This window comes from Elephantulus edwardii, unplaced genomic scaffold, assembly GCF_000299155.1.
Source record: "Elephantulus edwardii isolate Elephantulus edwardi_28Jun2011 unplaced genomic scaffold, EleEdw1.0 scaffold00148, whole genome shotgun sequence".
NCBI classification, from domain to species: domain Eukaryota; kingdom Metazoa; phylum Chordata; class Mammalia; order Macroscelidea; family Macroscelididae; genus Elephantulus; species Elephantulus edwardii.
Genome location: NW_006399898.1, coordinates 7,500,728 through 7,520,451, shown reverse-complemented (window position 1 = coordinate 7,520,451; position 19,724 = coordinate 7,500,728). Strand labels below are relative to the sequence as shown.

Sequence of the window (19,724 nt, the reverse complement as noted above, 5' to 3'; positions counted from 1 at the left end):
TCTGACTGGTACAGGAGGAGATTGTCCCTCCTTCCCCGGCAGAGCATCTGGTGGATTCGAACCGGGCACCTCTGGGATTGTAGTTGCAGCTCCTTACCACTAGGCCACCAGAGCTCCCCTAGGCCCATTTTTCTGTGCTAGTGCTCTTACTATTGCCTATTGCTCTTACTGCTTTGTAAGAAGTTTTGTTTTTTTCTTCGTTTTAAACAAAAAATTATAATTTAGATAATGACACTTTAACAGATTTGCTGCAAATATCTTCTCCTACTGTGTGACTTGCCCTTTTATTTATGCTTGTGATGTAAAGAGATTTTTCATTTTCATGTAGCTAAGTTTTTAAGTTATTTCTTCTAGAGCTTTTCATGTGTTTTTTAATAAGAAAACTTTCCTTAACTAGATTTCTCCCATGTTGTCTTATGAAAACTTTATATACATTTTACCTTTCTTTCACATGTAGGTATTTAATCTACCCGGAACTGATTTTTGGCATACTGTGGAGTCTAAATTAGGGGACCAGTTTAATTATTCTTCCACGTGGTGGCCTCGAGTTATGGAGATTCAAGCGTCTCCACAGGAAGGAAATAGCCAGTTTCCTGCCACGTGGTTTACAGCCTCTGAAAACCCTCTAGAGAGGCAGCTCTTGGTCAGGTCTGGTACTGGAACATAGTAAGATCACTAACGCATGATTTTCCTAGCATCATCATTTTAAAAGTCTGCCCTTTCTCTATTGATCTAAAAGCCATCTATATCTTCTGTCAAGGGAGTCCCTGTGTGAAACAGAAAGTTAGGCACTTGGCTAGTAACAAAGCTGTTTGTCCCGCCATGGGACACCTTGGAAGAAAGGGCTGGCACCTGCTCTGACAGAACCCTCGCCAGTGCAGTGCTGCTTGGAAACGTTCTTTCTCTTGGTAGCTTTACTTTACCTTTTCTTGATTACTTTGAGGTCATGAGTTAGAATCATTAACAGCTAAGTAGTTTATCATATGTTAAAAGTCTGTCCATATGTATAGGCTTACTTTGGCCTCCATTTTTGTTCGGTTTACCTTTTTATTTTGATCATTCCTGTGTCATTATCTCATATCTTATTTTCTGTAGTTCTGTATTAATTCTGGATATGTGGTAAGCTAAATCCTCTTCCTTTAGAGCGTTTTGCCTTTCTTACTACTTTATATTTCTATATCAGCTTCATTGGAAGCAGGAGTGGCATCCACTTCCATAATAGCTTGCGTCTGGAAACCCTATAAACCTGGAGAAAGGACAAAAGTTATACAGGTGTCCAGGACTTTTCATTCATAGGGTCACTATGAGTCACCTATGACTCAACAGCACTTGACAATAACAACAATATCAACTTCAAAGTCACTTTGCCAAGTTCTACAAGAAAATATTGAGATTCAATTGAGAACTGATATTTGTATAACATTGAGTCTTAAAATCCATAACATTATGTATTTTTTCACATTGTTTCACCTTTAATGTCTTTCAATAAGCATTCTGTCATTTTTTTCATAGAACGATTTGAAATATTTTTCGCTAGATTAGTAGGGAGCCCAGAGAAGGATCTGGAAATCGAAAGAGAAAAATGTCCACCAAAGTATTTATCAGTTAAAAGGCAGTGTACACAATTCATGTGGATAATCTTCCCCATCCAGATAATTCATGGACATCAAAGCCTATTTTTTGTTTTTCATAAATCCTCAGTCATCTTCAGCAGTTAAAATTGCTTCCTATCTTTAGATAGAGAAAGAGTGTGATTAACAGCCTTGGAAACCCAATGGAAGATCAGCTATGGTCACTTCTTACTTAGTGGCAGTGAGTTGAGATCTTCAGAAGATGTTAACTGTGCAGCTAGATAGAACATTGTTTGCTTTCAACCACACAGTTGTTCTTCATATGTCCATTCTTTCCCTGATCTTATAACTGAGGAAATAATAATTCATCCATGAATACTCTGATCCTAAAACAAGTAGTATAGTGTGATGATAGACTTTTTCATACTTTGTATTCTCCTTTTTAACCAATGGCGAAAGCCTGGCCCAAATGATGTTCATTCTGTGCTAGGAAGGTAAAGCACAAAGGTATTGATCATTATGTTTTCCTGGCTGTTGTATGAAATGTGGCGTTTGTTCCTTTGGCAGATAAGGCCACTCTTCTATCTGAGCTTCTCTGACCTGCTCCTGGGAATATGCTGGCTCATTGAGGCACTTCTCTATGGAACTTCAGCTGCCAATAAGGACATCATCTGCTATAACCTGCAAGCAGTTGGGCAGGTGAGTGATACTATATTGATTGTCTCTGCATCTTGCCTTTCAGGCATACTTGGATCTCAACAAACTGTTGAGATCAATAGACTCAAACTGTTGAGTCAATAGACTGTCTCAAAGACAGTCTATCCTGGGAGTGGGGGCCCAATTGTTGATGGTTATATTTTGAAGCAGTGGCTTTTATCATTTTTACTATATTAAAAATATGACTTGTTTATGATCTGACATTGGGGAAATTCAGAGAAGCAAAGAGATAAATAACTACTCAGATATAATCACTCCCAGATTTAATTACCCAGATTTAAACTACCCAGAGATAACCACTCTTTAATATTTTGTGTATATTATATACTCTTCCAATCTTTTTCTCTATACATATTTTGAAAACAAAAGTTATTTTCTGTCCTCTGTTTTTATTACTTAGCATTTTGTAACTACATCTCGTAATAATGCATTCTTCTACAACATTTTAAGTGACTGCATGGCTTTTCATTATAGGAGTAGGATTAACATTGGATCTTAAAAATACTACATATGATCATATATGGGTTATATAGATTTCCTGAATTTTTATTAAAATACCCACATGAAACCATGAGCATAGAATGCTTCTATATTTCTTTTTTTCTCCCTATATTTCTAAGACTTGCAGTGTCGAGTAGTGACTGTTGTTGTTGTTGTTATGTGCCGTCGAGTCGTTTTCGACGCATAGCGACCCTGTGCAGAACAGCCCTAAACCCTGCTCTATCCTGTGCCAACCACACCGCCTCTGACACACCCATCCCGATTACCCCAGTCACCGAATCAATCCATCTCATAGAGGGTCTTCCCCTCCTGCGTTGTCCCTCAACCCTCCCAAGCATGATGTCCCTCTCTAAGGACCTGTCCCTCCTGGCAACATGTCCAAAGTATGTCAGACGAAGCCCCAGAATCCTTGCCTCCAAGGAGTAGCTTGGTTTAATCCTCTCCAAGATAAATCTGTTTGTTTTCCTGGCAGTCCATGGTACATTCAGTACCCTTCTCCAGCACCACAGCTCAAAAGCATCCACTCTCCTTCTGTCCTCCCTAGTCATTGTCCAACTCTCTGATGCATAACAAGCGATTGCAAATACCATGGCCTGTATCAGGCGCACCTTAGTCTCCAGAGAGACACTGTTGCTCCTGAATACTCTAGAGAGGTCCCTAACAGCAGACTTTCTCATCGCGATACGCTTTTTGATTTCCTGACTGCTGGTGCCAAGAGTGTTGACTGTGGAGCCGAGCAAACTGAAGCTGTGAACAATCTCAATCTCTTTGTCATCCATCCTGACGCTGCCAATTGGTCCAGTGGTGAGAATCTTTGTCTTCTTGACATTGAGCCTCAGTCCATACTGAAGGCTGCAGTCCTTGACCCTTCGCAGCAATGCATGAGGTCCTCCTCAGTTTCAGCAAGCAGGGTTGTGTCATCTGCATAACGGAGATTGTTAATAGACCTTCCACCAATCCTGATGCCACAGTTCTCCTCATAGAGCCCAGCCTTTTGGATCATCTGCTCTATACATATTACTTCATAATTTCTCTTGAATTTGTTACTACAGGGGACATTTCTTTCACTTTAAGAGGACAATGGTAATATATCATTTTATTAAATCCTTGTGTTAATATGTCATTTATCTCATTAATTAAAATGCTTAGAAATGTATTTTGCCCAAACCTGCTAATAGCCTCATTAATTAAATCAAGTTAAGGTGGCATTATTTTCTCAGATAAAGAAATAAAAACTGTAGGATCAGATAGTTTTTGTAGTAAAACATCTACACTAGAATCCTGGGTCAGTAACTATGTTGCTCTAGGCACATATTTCATTTTTCTGAACTTCAGTGTCTTAATTTTCTTAATTTATAAAATAGCCACTAATAATATTTACTTTGTCTTCACAGTGATAGTGTTAGTATTATTTTATTTTTTTATAAATTTGTTCACATATAGCATAGTAATGACATTTAAGTATGTACAAATCAGTTTGAGATAGTTATTTCTCCATGAAATCATTACTATAATCAAAGTAAAAAGACTTATTTCTGTCACCCCGTAAACATTTCTCCTGCCATTTTATATTCAACCATCTCAACACCCCAAACTACAACCTATAATGAATCTTTCTGTCCTCTAAATTAGTTCACAGTCTCTAAAATGTCTTATAAATGATAAGTCATTAGGATCTATTTTTTATAAAAGAAAATCTGGTCTCCTTTTGCTCAGCATTGAGAGCCACCCATTGCCACATAGCAGTAGTTTGTTCCTTTTGTTATTAGTTTGCTTCGTTTGTTCCTTTTTTTATTAGTTTGCTTCTTTTCATTGTAGGACTATTTTTTGTTTAGTCACTGATTTATGGCAACATAACTGTGTCTTTTTAAAAAAATGCAACAAATATATATATATATATATATATTTTTTTTTTTTTTTACAGGATATTTTTCCCATTTAATTTCTTTCCCCATTCATTCATTGTTGCACATTTTCCTCCCTGCCCACCCCTCCCCCCAAGTTAGTTTTTCTCTTTTAAAAGAAAAAAAATTATTTCTTTGTTATTCAGTCCCCCTGCCACAAGTCTACTTTACTATGCTTTTCTTTTTCTAGACTCTTGTCATGACAATAATACCTCATCATATATGCCTTTTAAATAGTTCTCTCCCTCATCTGTTTCAGTGCAGTATACATTATTTATCCCCTCTTTTCTTAGGCTCCTCCCAACCCCAATATCAGTACTGTTTTACAACAGTAGCATTATGCAGTATTTGTCCTTTAGGGACTAACATCCTCCAGGGTCACCCATTTTGTATATTCATGAGTTCCTTGTTTTCAATACAGCGTCGTATTCCATTGTGTGAATATACCACAGCTTCTCTATCCATCCATTTGTTGTTGGGCACATGGGTTGCTTCCATCTCTTTGCTGTTGTGAACAATGCAGCAATAAACATGGGTTTGCATATATCTGCTTGAGTAGCACATAACTATGTCTTTATAGTAAAAGAAGACCTCTTGTTCGCAACATGTAATAGGGTCTTGCTTTTTTTTTTTTTTTTTTTTGAAACCCACTCAGCCAATTGGAGTATTTAGAAGAGATTTGGCAAGTTACAGTTTGCGAGCTAAATCTACCTCAATAGTTATTTTTTTTAAATAAAATTTTATTGGAACACAGCCATTCCATTTATTTACTACCCTATATAACAACTTTTAGGATTTTGACAAATTATGTGTAACTTGGAGAAGAAAGGAAATTCCTGAGCACTTAATTGTGCAAAATTCATACATAGAACAAGTTGCAGTTGTCCTAACAGAATAAGAGAACGTTGCATAGTTTAAAATCAGGAAAGGTATACACAAGGGTTGTATTATTTCTCCATATCTGTTCAATCTGTATGCTGAGCAAATCATTTGAGAAGTTGGAGCAAATCATTTGGAAGAAGAGTAATATCAGGATTGGAGGAAGACTCATCGGTAACTTGCATTATGCAGATGACACTAGCCTGCTTGTAAAAGAGGGAAGAAGGCTCAAAGCTCTTACTGAAGAAGATCAAGGACTGCACTCTTCAGTGTGCGTTACATCTCAACATCAAGAAGACCAAAATCTTCACCACTGGACCAATAGGCAACATCATGAGAGATGGAGAAAATACTGAAGTTGTCACAATTTCATGTTCTGTGGATCCATAATCAACATGGTAGAAGAAGTCAAGAAATCAAAATCTGTGCAGCATTGGGCAAAGCTGCTATCAGGGCCATCTCCAGAGTGCTAAAGAGCGGTGATGTCAGTTTAAAGACTAAGGTGCACCTGATGAAAGCCAGGATATGTTCATTTGCTTTCTGTGCATCTGAAAGTTGGACTATGAGTGAGGAAAATCGAAGAGGAATTAATGGCTTTGAACTACTGTATGGGCAAAGAGTACTGCATATTCCATGGACTTCCAACAGAATAAAGAGCTTTGCTCTGGGAGAAGTGCAGTCAGTTTGCTCCCAGAGCTAAGGGTGGTGAAACTGTCTCACACACTTCAGGCATATTATCAGGAACAGCTAGCCAGTGGGAAAAGACATCATACTGGCAAAGAAGAAGGGTCAGAGGAAAAGACTCTGTGCTGTCAAAGGTGGAGGGTCAGAGAAAGAGAGAAAGGCCCTCCGCAAGAAGGCTTGACAGTGACCATCCACTATGGGCTTGAACACGTTGGAGAGTGTGACGATGGTGCCAGATATTGCAGGGGTCAGGGCTGTTGTTCACAGAATCCCAGTGAGTCACAGCCAGCGTGAGGGCACACAAACCACTTTGGTCCTTTTCCCATTGATCTAGCTTTCTTGCACCTTGTTGACTTCCTATCTTTTGGGTAAATGTGAAGATTTTGTTTTGCTGTTAAGATTATATATGACTTACAGAAGTTGATATTTCTCCCTTTGCTTCCCTTGTAAAATGAAATCATGATTGTTGGTATAATTTTTATTGAGACTTTAAAAGTGCTAAATAAGATATTTGTCTAAGTGTTTTTAAAGAAACTTTATGGTTGAATGAATGTATACCAGTCATTCAATAAAAAGATATTTTTATATAAATGTCATTAAATGAAAATTTGTAATTTTTACATTAAAATTTGTAATAAAAATATACAAACCAATAAAAATATGTAATTAAAAATTGTATGTTTGTTCCTCATTGACAACTAACATAACATTAAAATGCTGTATGAGTATTGTGAGTTTTGGTTTTTCTGTTTGAGCAGAGGATTTAAGATCATTAAACTTAGTATCCACAACCTGTCAGTTTGTCATAATTGTGACAGTAGTTTGTGATGTTAGAAATTATGCCAGTGGCGTGTCAAATACTGACAGGGTAAGCCATAGCAGACAGGTTTCAACGGGATCCTCCGTATTAAGATAGGCTAGGAAGCAGGATCTGCCTACATACTTCTAGTGCTTAGCTCATAAAAACTCTATAGCTCTCAACAGAATATTATTTGGTAATGTTGGAAGATAAGTCACTGGGTAGGAAAACACACAATATGCATTACCATCCAGTAAGAACCGACACATAGTTGATCTTCTAGTGGGTTTTCGGAGGCTTTACTTTGTGCAGGAGAAGATGGCCTTTCTCCAGAGGAGCAGCTATAGGATTTGAACCACCTGCCTTGTGTTGGCAGATAACCATTAGGCCACCATAACAGCTGTCAGAATACTAGAAATCTAGACGCCTCTTCCATAGCAGCATTGATACACATGGTGCAGGAGCAGGCATTTTGTGGTCTGAAGAGGTCAGCATGAATTGGAGCCGGCCTGATGGCAACTAAAAATTACAACAAAGTGCTCTACCAAGGATAGTTGCTTCTCCTCAGTGCTGACAGTGGATCAAGCTTATTGCCAGTTTGATTAGTTTTGTGTGGAGAGAGTTGCTAAAGACAGGTTTGTGTTTTTTCTTTTGGTTTTTTTTTTGTTTGTTTTTTTACAACATAGCTTAACTCTGCTAGTGTGTCAAGGCATTAAAGCTTTCTTCTCCCAAAGTAGGCTTGAGGGTGATCGCTATGTGCTGGCTAAATACAGGAAACCATCGGCTGGCCAGAGAGGAGAATGAGGACAGCTGGAGTGCCCTTTTATGCCACTTCACTGAACTGGAACAGGAAAAATCAGTCATTTACCAAAAGCCCAGGAGAGGCTGTGTGAAAGGAAAATATCCACCCACTGTATAAGCCACCAGAAGAGAATGGTGGAAGTGCCTTAGACCAGAAGTTAGAAGATCTAGGTCAGTAACAAACTGTGCATGTTGTGTGGTCCAGTGCTGCTTTCAACAGTAAAAATAGAATGTACCCAGCAAGACTTTTCTTGCCACTGTGTTGGGTTTTTTTTTTTTTGGTTGTTTTTTTTTAGCATAAAATGAAATAGTACTAAAGACTGAAACTGTAACAAGTGCAGCTTACATATAGTTTTACCACAGCCTCATATAGACATATATAGTCATTTTCAGACTAGAGCCGGTGTGAATCTTCTTGTTACCCTGTTGCTGTTGAACTATTTATTATTATTGACAGTACACCCAGGCGTTTGTTTCATAGAATCAAAATTTCCTAGACTTAAAGGTACTCACAAGATTACCTTAAATCTGGTACTACAGATAAATTTCTCTTTAGACTATTATCAGGATATTTTAAATAGACCTTTAGGATCTAACCTTCTCCTTTAGTAAGAACTATTACAAACACTTTCTTTTTTCTCCCACTTGATAGTTGGAACTATCTATCTTCTATATTCTATCTATATTCTACATAGTGATTTAGTTTGGTTGAAAGCACAGAATACTAGAAAAATAATAACCTGTGTTTTATTGACTGACTGTGTAGATAATAATAAATTATGGCTAACATTACAAAGAATGGCAGTTTAGAACCCTTAATTACACTTATACAGAACCTGTACAAAGATCAAGAAGCATATATTTTAAAACACATTGTCTCACACTTTTAACCTGACGACCGTGCTTAGAAACACATTTTGCCATCATTTGCGGCAACATGTTAGCAGAACGAGGGAATAATGCATGGTTTAAATTCAGGAACGGTGTTTGTCTGGGTTGTAGCTATTCACTGTATCTGTTCACTCTGTCTGCTGAGCAGACAATCCAAGAAACTCAAGTATATGAAGAAGAAAGTGGCATTAGGACTGGAGGAAGACTCCTTAACAACCTGCAGTTTACAGATGACACAACGTTTTTTGCAGAAAACAAAGACTTGAAGCTCTAAGACTATAGTCTTCAGTATGGATTATACTTCAACATAAAAGGAAAAAGATATCTTGCAATTGAGCTAATAAATGGTATAATGGTAAATGGAGGAACGTTTGAAGTTGTCAAAGGCTTTCACTTTAGTTGGATTCCTAATCCACAGTCATGGAAACAGCAGTGAGTCAATCTGTGAATTGCAATAGGCAAATCAACTGCCAAGAACATCTTTAAAGTGTTAGAGAGCTAAGATATTATTTTAAAAACTTACGTGAAACTTCCCTGAGCCTTCAGTTACCTCCTGCACATGTGAAAGTTAGTGGATATGGAAGACTGAAAAAGAATTGGTGGATTTTCGTGTTACTGTTGGTGACGAATGTTGACTATGTTATGGACTACCAAGGAATGAACACTCCTGTTTGGGAAGCAGTGTAGTAAGAGTGCCCATTAGCGGTGAGGATAATGAGGCTTCATTTTACATTGTTTGAGCATTTTAACCATAAAAGCCAGTCCCTGGAGAAGGACATTGTGTTTCGAAAAGCAGATGATCACAAAAAAGAGGAGATCCCTAACAAATTGGACATATAGTGACTGTAAGAATAGGTTTAAATACAACAGAATTGATGAAGATTGCCCAGGACTGGGCAGGGTCCAATCTTCTGTTGTGCCCAGCATGGCTATATTTAGAGCTCCCTATGTGGTACTTAAACTTGTGCCAAGGAGAGCGACAACACTGATACGAATGGTTAACTCCACAATAAGGGATATATCTTTCACTTTTCTGTAAAATACTGGTCTGTCTGGTACTTCTCTAAATCTGAACATTCAGATTAAGACAGACTAGGAAGGTCCTTTTTATCCGACATCTTAACAAGGCTGCACTTGTGGTAGCTCCTCTCCAAGCTTCGCAATGCCACCCAAGGACAACAACAAGAAGAAAGATGCCAGGAAGTCGGCCAAGAAGGATAAAGACCCAGTGAACAAATCTGGGGGCAAGGCCAAGAAGAAGAAGTGGTCCAAAGGCAAAGTTCGGGACAAGCTCAATAACCTGGTCTTGTTTGACAAAGCCACATATGACAGACTTTGTAAAGAAGTTCCCAACTATAAGCTTATAACCCCAGTTCTTGTCTCTGAGAGACTGAAGATTCAGGGTTCCCTGGCCAGGGCAGCCCTTCAGGAGCTGCTAAGTAAAGGGCTTATCAAGCTGGTTTCAAAATACAGAGCTCAAGTGATTTACACCGGAAACACCAAAGGTGGCGATGCCCCAGCTGCTGGAGAAGATGCATGAACAGGTTCAACCAACTGTACATTTTAAAAAATAAAACTTGACTCAACAACAACAACAAAAAAAAGACAAACTAGGAAGAAGGATTGGCCATCCACTTCTGAAATAGCAGACCTCCAAAACCCCTATATGCAACAGAACACATGTAGATAATAGGGCAACTGAGGCTGCGCTTCCAAGTATGGAAATACAAAGGATTGATTCTGTGACTTGGGTAATCAGGATGGATGTATCGGAGACAGTGCAATTGGCACAGGACAGAGCAGAGTTTAGGGATATTGTACATAGGGTCACTATGAGTCGCAAGCAACTCGATGGCACATAACAACAACAGCAACATGTGGTACTTGGTAAAAGTAACAATTAATGATTATTCCATTAAAAAGTAAGCCCAAACTTTACTCCCCTGCCGTGTTTTACCAGAGCATCCTAGTACTTTAATACTTTCTAGAGTGCTAGAGAACATGAAGAAATAAATACTCCTTAAAATGGAAACTTTTTCCCCTTCAGCTTTTTTTGTGGTAAATAAGCTAATGTACACAGTGGATAAAATCAGAACATCCTCTAAATAAAACATAGAAAAGAGTGTTATAAAACTGAAATGTAAAAATGTTCACATTCATGCCCCTCACTTTTATACTCTAATCCATTTCAATAAAGTACATCTCCTTTTCAAAATTCTCTTCTGTCCAGTTCTTGAGAAAAAGGTAGAGTAGAGAACATCATTCCCTTGTTTGCACAAGCAGAGGACGAAGTCCTAGACTGTCTTACTTAATAAAGAAGAGATGGTCCCCTGATGTAAATTAGAGCGAGAGCCAATTTTCTGAATCTGGATTTCAAGTTCTATTCTTTAAGCAGGAAAATCTCTTTGAAAAATACCCATGTCCCTCTGAAAATGGTGTCTGAGGTTTTTGGAACATGGCTGGCAGTTATTATTAATTTCAGATGAACCAGAATGAAAGGATAAAAGCTTAAATAGTAGTATGAAAGAATCTTGTTTTAGTAGAAACCTTGAATATTGTTAATAAAGTGCTGTGGTGTTTTCCTATGGGAGTCTGTCATTCTAACCTTGTGAAATGAAGCGATACACTAGGGAAGTAATTAAGTTGTTCCTAGATTTCAAGATTTTACAAAGGAATGAAACAAAAAGACATGTGAAAGATGTTACAGTGCTACCAGCTTTGAATTTTGCAAAATTAAGAACATTTAAAAATAATTGCTTTGTAATTTTGTAAAGCTATAATATTTATTTTTTTCCCCCAAATGACTGGACAGAATTCTGGTGCTATCTGTACTGGTCTAATTAGTGGCAAGAATCTGTGCTACAATCCTGAAGGCACATGATTCAAAGCCACCAGCTGCTCTGTGAGGGATGAGATGGACGGACAATCTCCTCCTATGTAATTTACTGCCTCTAAAAACCTGCCTGAGGGTCAACTATGGGTTGGTTCTGACTCGATGGTATACAACAAGACAGAATTCTGTTACGTGAAAAATGAATCAGATGTATCGTCCACCTCATTTACATAGCTGGAAAACTCCTGGATATTACTCTTCAGCCTGCTGCATGGTTTTTTGTTTCAAGCACATAGACACCATCCCAAAATTTTCAGATATCCTTGTTTTTAACTGATACAGCTTGCTGATTGAAAGCTGTTGAGTTTGATACAAGTTCAATGTCATTTTCTTCAAGAACTAACTCGTCTTTCTGGGCTTGTGATACTGAACAAGCAACACCTGACCTCATTTGAACCCTCCAAATGTATTTTTCACGTAAGAAGTCTCGAATTAAAACCAGAGACTTGCTCTCCTGAATTAGACATCAGTGGGGAAATGAGCATACACCAACCTTATCTCATAACTGAAGCCCAGTGTGACATCCATGATCATGGTCTGTAGGTGACTGTAATCATACCAGCCATAGCCAGTTCCTTTTTTATGTCCCTACCTTTTCTCAGTGGGAAGTCTCTTCTTTTTCTTTCTAAGAAGACTGAGCCTTCAGTGAACATGATTGCAGTTCATCTACAGGGTTCCCCTCGGGCCTTTCACGATAACTGTGCAGCCCTTTAGAGGAATGTTGATATTTTCTGGAATGTCGACAGTCTGGTTGCCCAGAATGTTCTTCATTCTTACGGTAAATGTTAACAAAGAGGCGAAGCCATTGGTATTTTCAATTACTTCATACACATTTGAAAGTTGGGCAATGAATAAAAATGACAGAAGAATTGGTGCCTTTGAATTGGTGCATTAGAGAAAAGTCCTGAATTTCCCGTGGATTGAAGGAAGAACATACAAGTCTGTCTGGGCAGAAGTGCAACCAGGATGCTCCTTAGAGGCAAGGATGGTAAAACTTCATTTCACATACTTTGGGCATGTTGTCAGCAGGGCCTACCTACTGGAACAAGATGTCATTCTGCAAAAGATGGAAGCTGAGAGAATGAGAGGAAGACCTTCATGGAGGTGGATAGACACACAGTGTGACAGTGGGCTGGAGCCCATCAAGGACAGAGAGGGTGTACAGGATCAGCCTGTAGTTCAGAAAGTTGCTGTGAATCATCTCAGTGCCTCCTAACAACAGCAGCAACAATTTCATAAAAGAAATAAAATTCAGTAACAAAACACTAGCTAGACTATAATCTTAGAATAAAGATGATTCCTTAAGCTTCTAAATTTAGCCATATGAAAATTTCATTATATTGCCTGCTTTTTTCTTACTATTGGTTGGTTCAGTGACTATTTTAGTGCAGATCAACACCACCTTCTGAATGTTGTGTTGTCGTTATGAGCTGTAAAGTTGAAACTGACCGATAGCAGGTTTTCAGAGGCAGTAAATTGTGTGGGAGGAGACTACTCATGTTTCTCCTGTGGAGCAGCTAGGAGACTCAAGCCTTGTGCCTTTGGGTCAGCAGCACAGCAGTCCTTGTCTTTCAAATGCTTCTTTTAATGTAAAATGCTGAAATATACATTAATTTATTTGTTTCAAGTTTTTCTTCCTCTGCTGGAGTAGGTGAGAGGTATAGATTAGAACATTCTTGTTTATGTTTTATTTATACTTTTATCATATTACTTGTAGTTGTTGAGTTTCTGCCCGATACAAATAGTGTGAAGAGTTTTACAGAAACAGGAGAGGCGGGAGAATTGGCTCAGTATATGTGGAGCAGCCTTCTACCACATCACTGAACTGGAACAGAAGAAATCAATCATTTGCCAAGATATAATCTGGAATTTACATGAGAAACAAAGTGTGCTTGAGAACAAATAATTCCAGTCAGAATTCATTTCAGTCTGGTTAATGGATTAAGGTTGTAGTTTTCTGAGTGCCATTCTTTGTGTCTATCTGCTTTCACGGAGTATGTTTTTGACGTTCATCCAAATGTCACACTTCAGTACTTTATTCCTTTTTAAGATTGAATATTTTCTTGTATGTCTAGTCTAGAATTTGCTCACTTTTCAGAGTTCCTGGTTTTAATTCTTTCATGTATCCACCTGTATGTACTGTAATTGTTAAATAGTATAATAATTATGAATTCAACTTTTGTGTATATTCAACTTTTTAAAGACCTGCCAGACTTTTTTGTTGTTGGTGGTGTGTGTGTGTGTCTGTGTGTGTGTGTGTGTGTGTGTGTGCCATCAAATTAGATCTGACTGGTACAGGAGGAGATTGCCTCTCCTTCTCCAGCAGAGCATCTGGTGGATTCGAACTACGTACCTCTGGGATTGCAGTGCAGCTTCTTGCCACTAGGCCACTAGAGCTCCCTTCAGACTTTTTTTTAATCTCTAAGTGAAGACCAAAATGGATGTCAGAAGAGACTCTGAAAATTGCACTGGAGCGCAGAGAAGCCAAAGCACAAGGAAGAAGTCAAGATACTAAAGAGTTGAATAGAAGATTTCAAAAGGCAGCACAGATGACAAAGCAAAATATTACATTGAAATGTGCAAGGAGTTGGAGTCAGAAAATCAAAAGAGCAGAACTCGCTCAGCATTTCTTAAACTCAAGGAACTGAAGAACAAATTCAAACCTTGACTTGCCATAATCAAGGATGCTTTCAGCAGAATGTTAAATGATCCAGGAAGTATTAAAAGAACATGGAAGGAATATACTGAATCACTGTATCGAAAGGAATTGGCAGACACAGAAGAATTTCATGAAACAATATATGAGCAAGAGCCTATGGTGATGAAAGAAGAAGTTCAGGCTGCTTTGAAGGAAATGGCAAAAAATAAGGCTCCAGGAATAGATGGTATACCAATTGACATATTTCAACTAACAGATGCTGCCCTGTACTTCCTTTCTCTGCCTGTGAACTGAAGTGCTTATTTGACTCATCCTGTGTGTTTCCTTTCAGAGATTTCTATTGCTTGATGTCTAGTGTTTTAAAACTATTTGTTTTTCCTGCTTTATCCAGTTTTAGTTGTTTAAGGCTGGAAGGTAGATTCTAGTGTCCTCCAATTTCATCAAAGCTGGGAGCAAAAATGCCTTCCTCTACATACTGTCCTACTAATTTCTTGCTAGTTTACCAAATATTTGATACTTTTAAGGATTTTTTATATACTATTTTTTAATATATACTAATTTTGTAAACAAACCAATATAAAAAAATTTTAAATAAGTCAATCAAATATGTAAATGCCATTTTGTTGATGTGTTATAAAATAATCAGAAACAAAAGCTTTTCACAAAATCAGCAATGATAGAAAAAGCTTGAAGGGAATATGTGAAAGGGGAAAGTTACACAAAACCATAAGCAACTGACCTTTTGCGTTTTCAGTTGTATAGCGAGGCAGTGATATAGAATGTTGAATAGTAGAGAAATGTATTGCTTTTGTCAACTAAGGAGATACAATAGCTTATTTGGTTTGGGATGGTTGTGTTTTTTTCTTTTCTTCATTATGAAAGCCTCAGGCCTTCTAATAATTATGACAGCAACTTGTGTTACCTCTGGTTATTTTCTCTCACTTATCCTTAATTCACTGTTGAACTTAAAAAAAAAAAATCCTTTCTGTCTGCATTAACATTTAAGTCCACATGAGCACGCAAAGCTTTCCTTCAATTTAACCTTACAGTAAAACTTGTACTTAAATTTAAAAATTCTCTTGTCAGATCTTGTGGCATGGTCAGCAGAGAATTGTGCTGCCAGTCCAAAGACAAATGGTTGGTTGGAATCCACCAATTCTTCTGCAGGAGAAAGATGGGAAATCTCCACGAGTGCGATTTACTGCCTCTGAAAACCCAGTGGAGCGTCAGCTATGGATTGGTTCAGACAATAGGAGAGAGGATTCCTGAAGATGAAGTGCTTGACTGCTGAAGGAAGGGCAGGCTGTTCTAAAGATCAGCATCCTGCAGGAGAAAGATGTGGCAGTGTGCTTAAAGGAAGATCTCAACTTTCAAAACATTTTAGGGTTGCTCTACTCTCTCCTGTAGGATTGCTGTGAGAATCCGCTCATAGTAAGGAGTCTTGAATTCAGTGCTAATGTTACTCTTCCTTAGGAAAGTCTTCTTTCATCCCTACCAAAAACATCTACAACACAATCAAAACCAAACACCAAACATAATTCAAATCCCTCCGCTGTCCAGTTGAGTGTAATGCCATTAGTTTTATAAGCTGTGAATCTTTCTGGTTGGAGACTGCCCTTCTTGCTCCCATGGAGTGGCTGATGGATTTGAACTACTAAACTTTCAGTTGGCAGCATAACACATAGCAAACTCCACCAGCCTATTCATTGTTGTTGTTGTTATGACTTTTAAGGATTTTTAAAAGTATTTTACATACCATGTTTAAGTTCTTTTTGTTTGTTGGTTGTTTTTATAGTCATCACCACAAACAACTTCTCTCCCTCACTTACTGCCTTTGAGTTGGGACCAACTCATCCTGTGAGTTCTGGAGGCTTAAATCACACATGAGATCTTTTCCCCAAAAAACTGCTGATGAACTCAAACCACCAGAACAGGGTGGCTTTTGGGTTAGTGTATTTTTCTGTCAACTATACGACTAGAGCTCCCTTAAGAAATATTTCTGCTGAGTGAAATATCTCAGACATAAAAGGAAGAGTACTGCATAACATCACTGTTATAAAACAGGAGTGACATGGGGGATTGGGAGGAAACTAGGAAAAGAGGGGATAGATAATGAACACTACTTTGTAAGAGATGAAGACAAGAACTATTTAAAAGGGATATATGATTAGGCATTATTATTTGTATGACGAGAGTCCAGAATAAGAGGTGCATTGCGAAGTAGACTAGGAGAATGGGGGAGAGGGAGAACTTGCATTAAAATCACAATTTAAAAATAAGAAGAAGAAAAATAGAAATGTTTATTGACAATATCCTCAGCCAGGTACCATCTTGACCATATTCTAGATGCCTGGATGTTTAGTTGTTTTTTTTTGTTTTGTTTTTAATGGAAAAGTTGGTTCAAACAGCATGAGCTATCATTACTATAGGTAGAAGCCTTTATTCAAATAAAATGTAATTAATCAAAAACATTTTTCAATTAAAAATAATATGAAATATTTCCTATGATATCCTTATTAAAGTTTAACTTTTGGTTTGAAAGATGGTGAATATGGCTGCTTACTCTGAACAGTCAATCACAAGGAAGCGCAAACATGTTTTAACGAGATGGGGTAAAATTCTCATAGTGAAAGATAGTGGAATAAGTTGAAAGAAGTCAATTTAGGACAGTGATAATGGATTGTCTTTATTTCTCCTAGATATTTTACATTTCCTCATTTCTCTACACGGTCAATTACATCTGGTACCTATACACAGAACTGAGGATGAAACACAACCAGAGTGGACAGAACACATCTCCACTGGTGAGTTTAATTCAGAGCTGATAGTTAAGAATGGTATTCTGAAAACAAATCTGTATCATCTAAGCATCTAGCCCCGGTGAAGTCAGTTGATGGAGGTTAATACGAGAAAGAGCCATGTTCCCACAGTTTCCATTCTGTTGGTCTGATTTTCCGCCCGCCCTGGTCACTATCCTCCACTTCTCCCAATTTATTTGTTTAATTATAGAAAAAAATTTAAGTCCTATTTATGCTTGGTTCCATTCTTTAATAAGGGAATCCACGGTTCCTGGCCAAGCCTTTCTTGGTGATAAGTAAAGAGAATGACCTTAAAGGAGATTTATGGAAGGAGTTCTGACTGCTAACGTGAAATGTGATCTACAGAAATTGCGAAAGGACAAGTGTTCTTTCTGCTGTGCCTTATTCCTTTGGTCAGGGTGCATCACAGATATGAGCTTTAAAAAGCAGAAGAGTTATGCACACCCATGTTTATTGCAGCTTTGTTCACAATAGCAAGGAGTTGGAAACAACCTAAGTGCCCATCAACAAATGAATGGATAGAGAAGCTGTGGTATACTCACAGAATGGAATACTATACTGCATTGAAAAACAAGGAACTCGTGCTATATTATTCAAAATGGGTCACCCTGGAGGACATTATGCTGAGTGAAGTATCTCAGTCACAAAAGGACAAATACTGCCTGGTGCCACTGTTGTAAAATAGGACTGACATGGGGGTTGAGGGGAGACGGAGAAAGATGTGTTTCATAATTAATGTATACTGCATTGAAACAGACGAGGGAGAAAATTGTTTAAAAGGGTTATGTGATTAGGTATTTTTGTCATGACGGGAGTCCTGAGTGAAGGCTGCATAGTGGAGTGGACCTGAGTGGAGGGATTGTAAAACAATGAAAGAATTTTTCTTTTACTTTTCCAAGAGGATAGTGTACTGGGGAAGAGGATTGGGAGGGGAGAAAAGTGCAACAATGAATGAATGGAAATCCAAAGTCTCTGTAAATTTTCATTGAAATTAATAATTTAAAAAATTGAGATAAAAAAAGCAGAAGAGTTAATGTGTGACAGTCAGGAAACTGAACCTAGGGAGTAGTTTCTGTCTTTCCTTTGGTTCACAAAGACAGTTTCTGGCACCACTGAACATTACAAAGTAGGAAGAGAACATTAATTGAGTATAGTTAGGTTTAGGGAGCTCTGATGGCTTAGTAGTATGGACTTGCACGGCCAACCCAGAGGCATGGAGTTTGAATCCATCAGCTACTTCACAGAAGAGAGATTGACAGTCTCCGTCCATGAGATTTACTGCCTCGGAAAACCAGTGGGAGGGTCAGAACAACAAATGTGATGGGATTTATTTTATGTATCACATAATTAATTCATTTCATATACACATGCCAAATATTCTCAAAGTAAATTCAGCCAAATATTCTCAAAGTAAATTCACTGAGTTTTGCAATTGTTATCAGTTTTAAAATATTTTTTTTCACCCCATTAAGATCCTTTGTGCCCATTTACTGCTAATCCTTTTCCCACCCTATGTGTCAAATAACCACTAATCCAGTTTACATTCTATAGTTTTATCTTTTCTGGGCATTTCATAAAAGGAAAATAACATACGATGTGTCATTTTTAGCTGATTCTATTTAGCAGAATGTTTCTGAATTTCGTCCATTTATCAGTGTGTGATCAATTTATTTTTCTGAGTAATATTCCATTGTATATTACACTTGTATTCTTTTTTATTCTCAGATTACATTTTTAGGATGTTAGGAATTTTATTTTTCTAAATGTCTTTATATATTTTAATCTTCTTATGTGTGTGTTATGTTCCATTGAGTCACATTGACTCAGAGAAGACCCTGCAGGAGGTTTTCAGAGGCAGTGAATTGCATAGTAGAAGACTGCCCGTCTTTCTCCCTTGGAGTACCTAGTGGATTTGAGCCACATGACTTTAGCTTGGCAGTGTTTCTGTAGTATTTATGCCATTGTTTGTTTTATAAAGGAGAATTTTTGTTTAATAACATCATGAGGAAATGAGTAAAAAAATTCCTAATAAAGAGGAAGAGCCTAGGGATCACTTGGAGAGCAAATCCAAGTGACATACTGTCAGGCACAAGATGAAGTTCAAGAAATACTTTTTGAGTGTCTAAATGGACTGGATCAAAACAAGCTGTGGCTGACTCTGACAAGAATGGGAATTCCAGAATGCTTAACTGTGCTTATGCAAAACCTATATTTGGACCAGGAGGCAGTCATGATAACAGAACAAGGAAACACTGCATGGTTCAAAATTGGGAAAGGCGTGTGCCAGGGATGAGTACTGTCTCCATACTTTTTTTAATCTATATGCAGAACAGATCATCCAGGAGGCTGGACTGTATGAGGATTGTGGCATCAGAATTGGAGGAAGACTCGTAACAACCTGTGTTATGCAGATAACAGAATCCTGCTTGCTGGAACTGAGGAGGACCTGAAGCGCTTGCTAGTGCTTGCTACAGAAGGTGAAGGACTACAGCTTTGAATATGGATTGAAGCTCAACATCAAGAAAACAAAGAGTCTCAGCACTGGGCTGATGGACAGCATCATCAGAGACGGTGAAGAGATTGAGATTGTTAACAGCTTTAGTTTG

General features: G+C 37.9%; 1 protein-coding gene across 1 annotated transcript in view; it reads left to right on the top strand.

The window, feature by feature from the left end:
- Positions 1–19,724, top strand: part of TMEM116 (transmembrane protein 116) — a 49,889-nt gene that overhangs the window by 6,984 nt on the left and 23,181 nt on the right. Inside the window, exons 3-4 of the mRNA XM_006894728.1 lie at positions 2,139–2,270; positions 16,999–17,103. Of these exons, the coding sequence (XP_006894790.1) occupies positions 2,139–2,270; positions 16,999–17,103 (237 nt within the window). The remainder of the gene's footprint in view (positions 1–2,138; positions 2,271–16,998; positions 17,104–19,724) is intronic.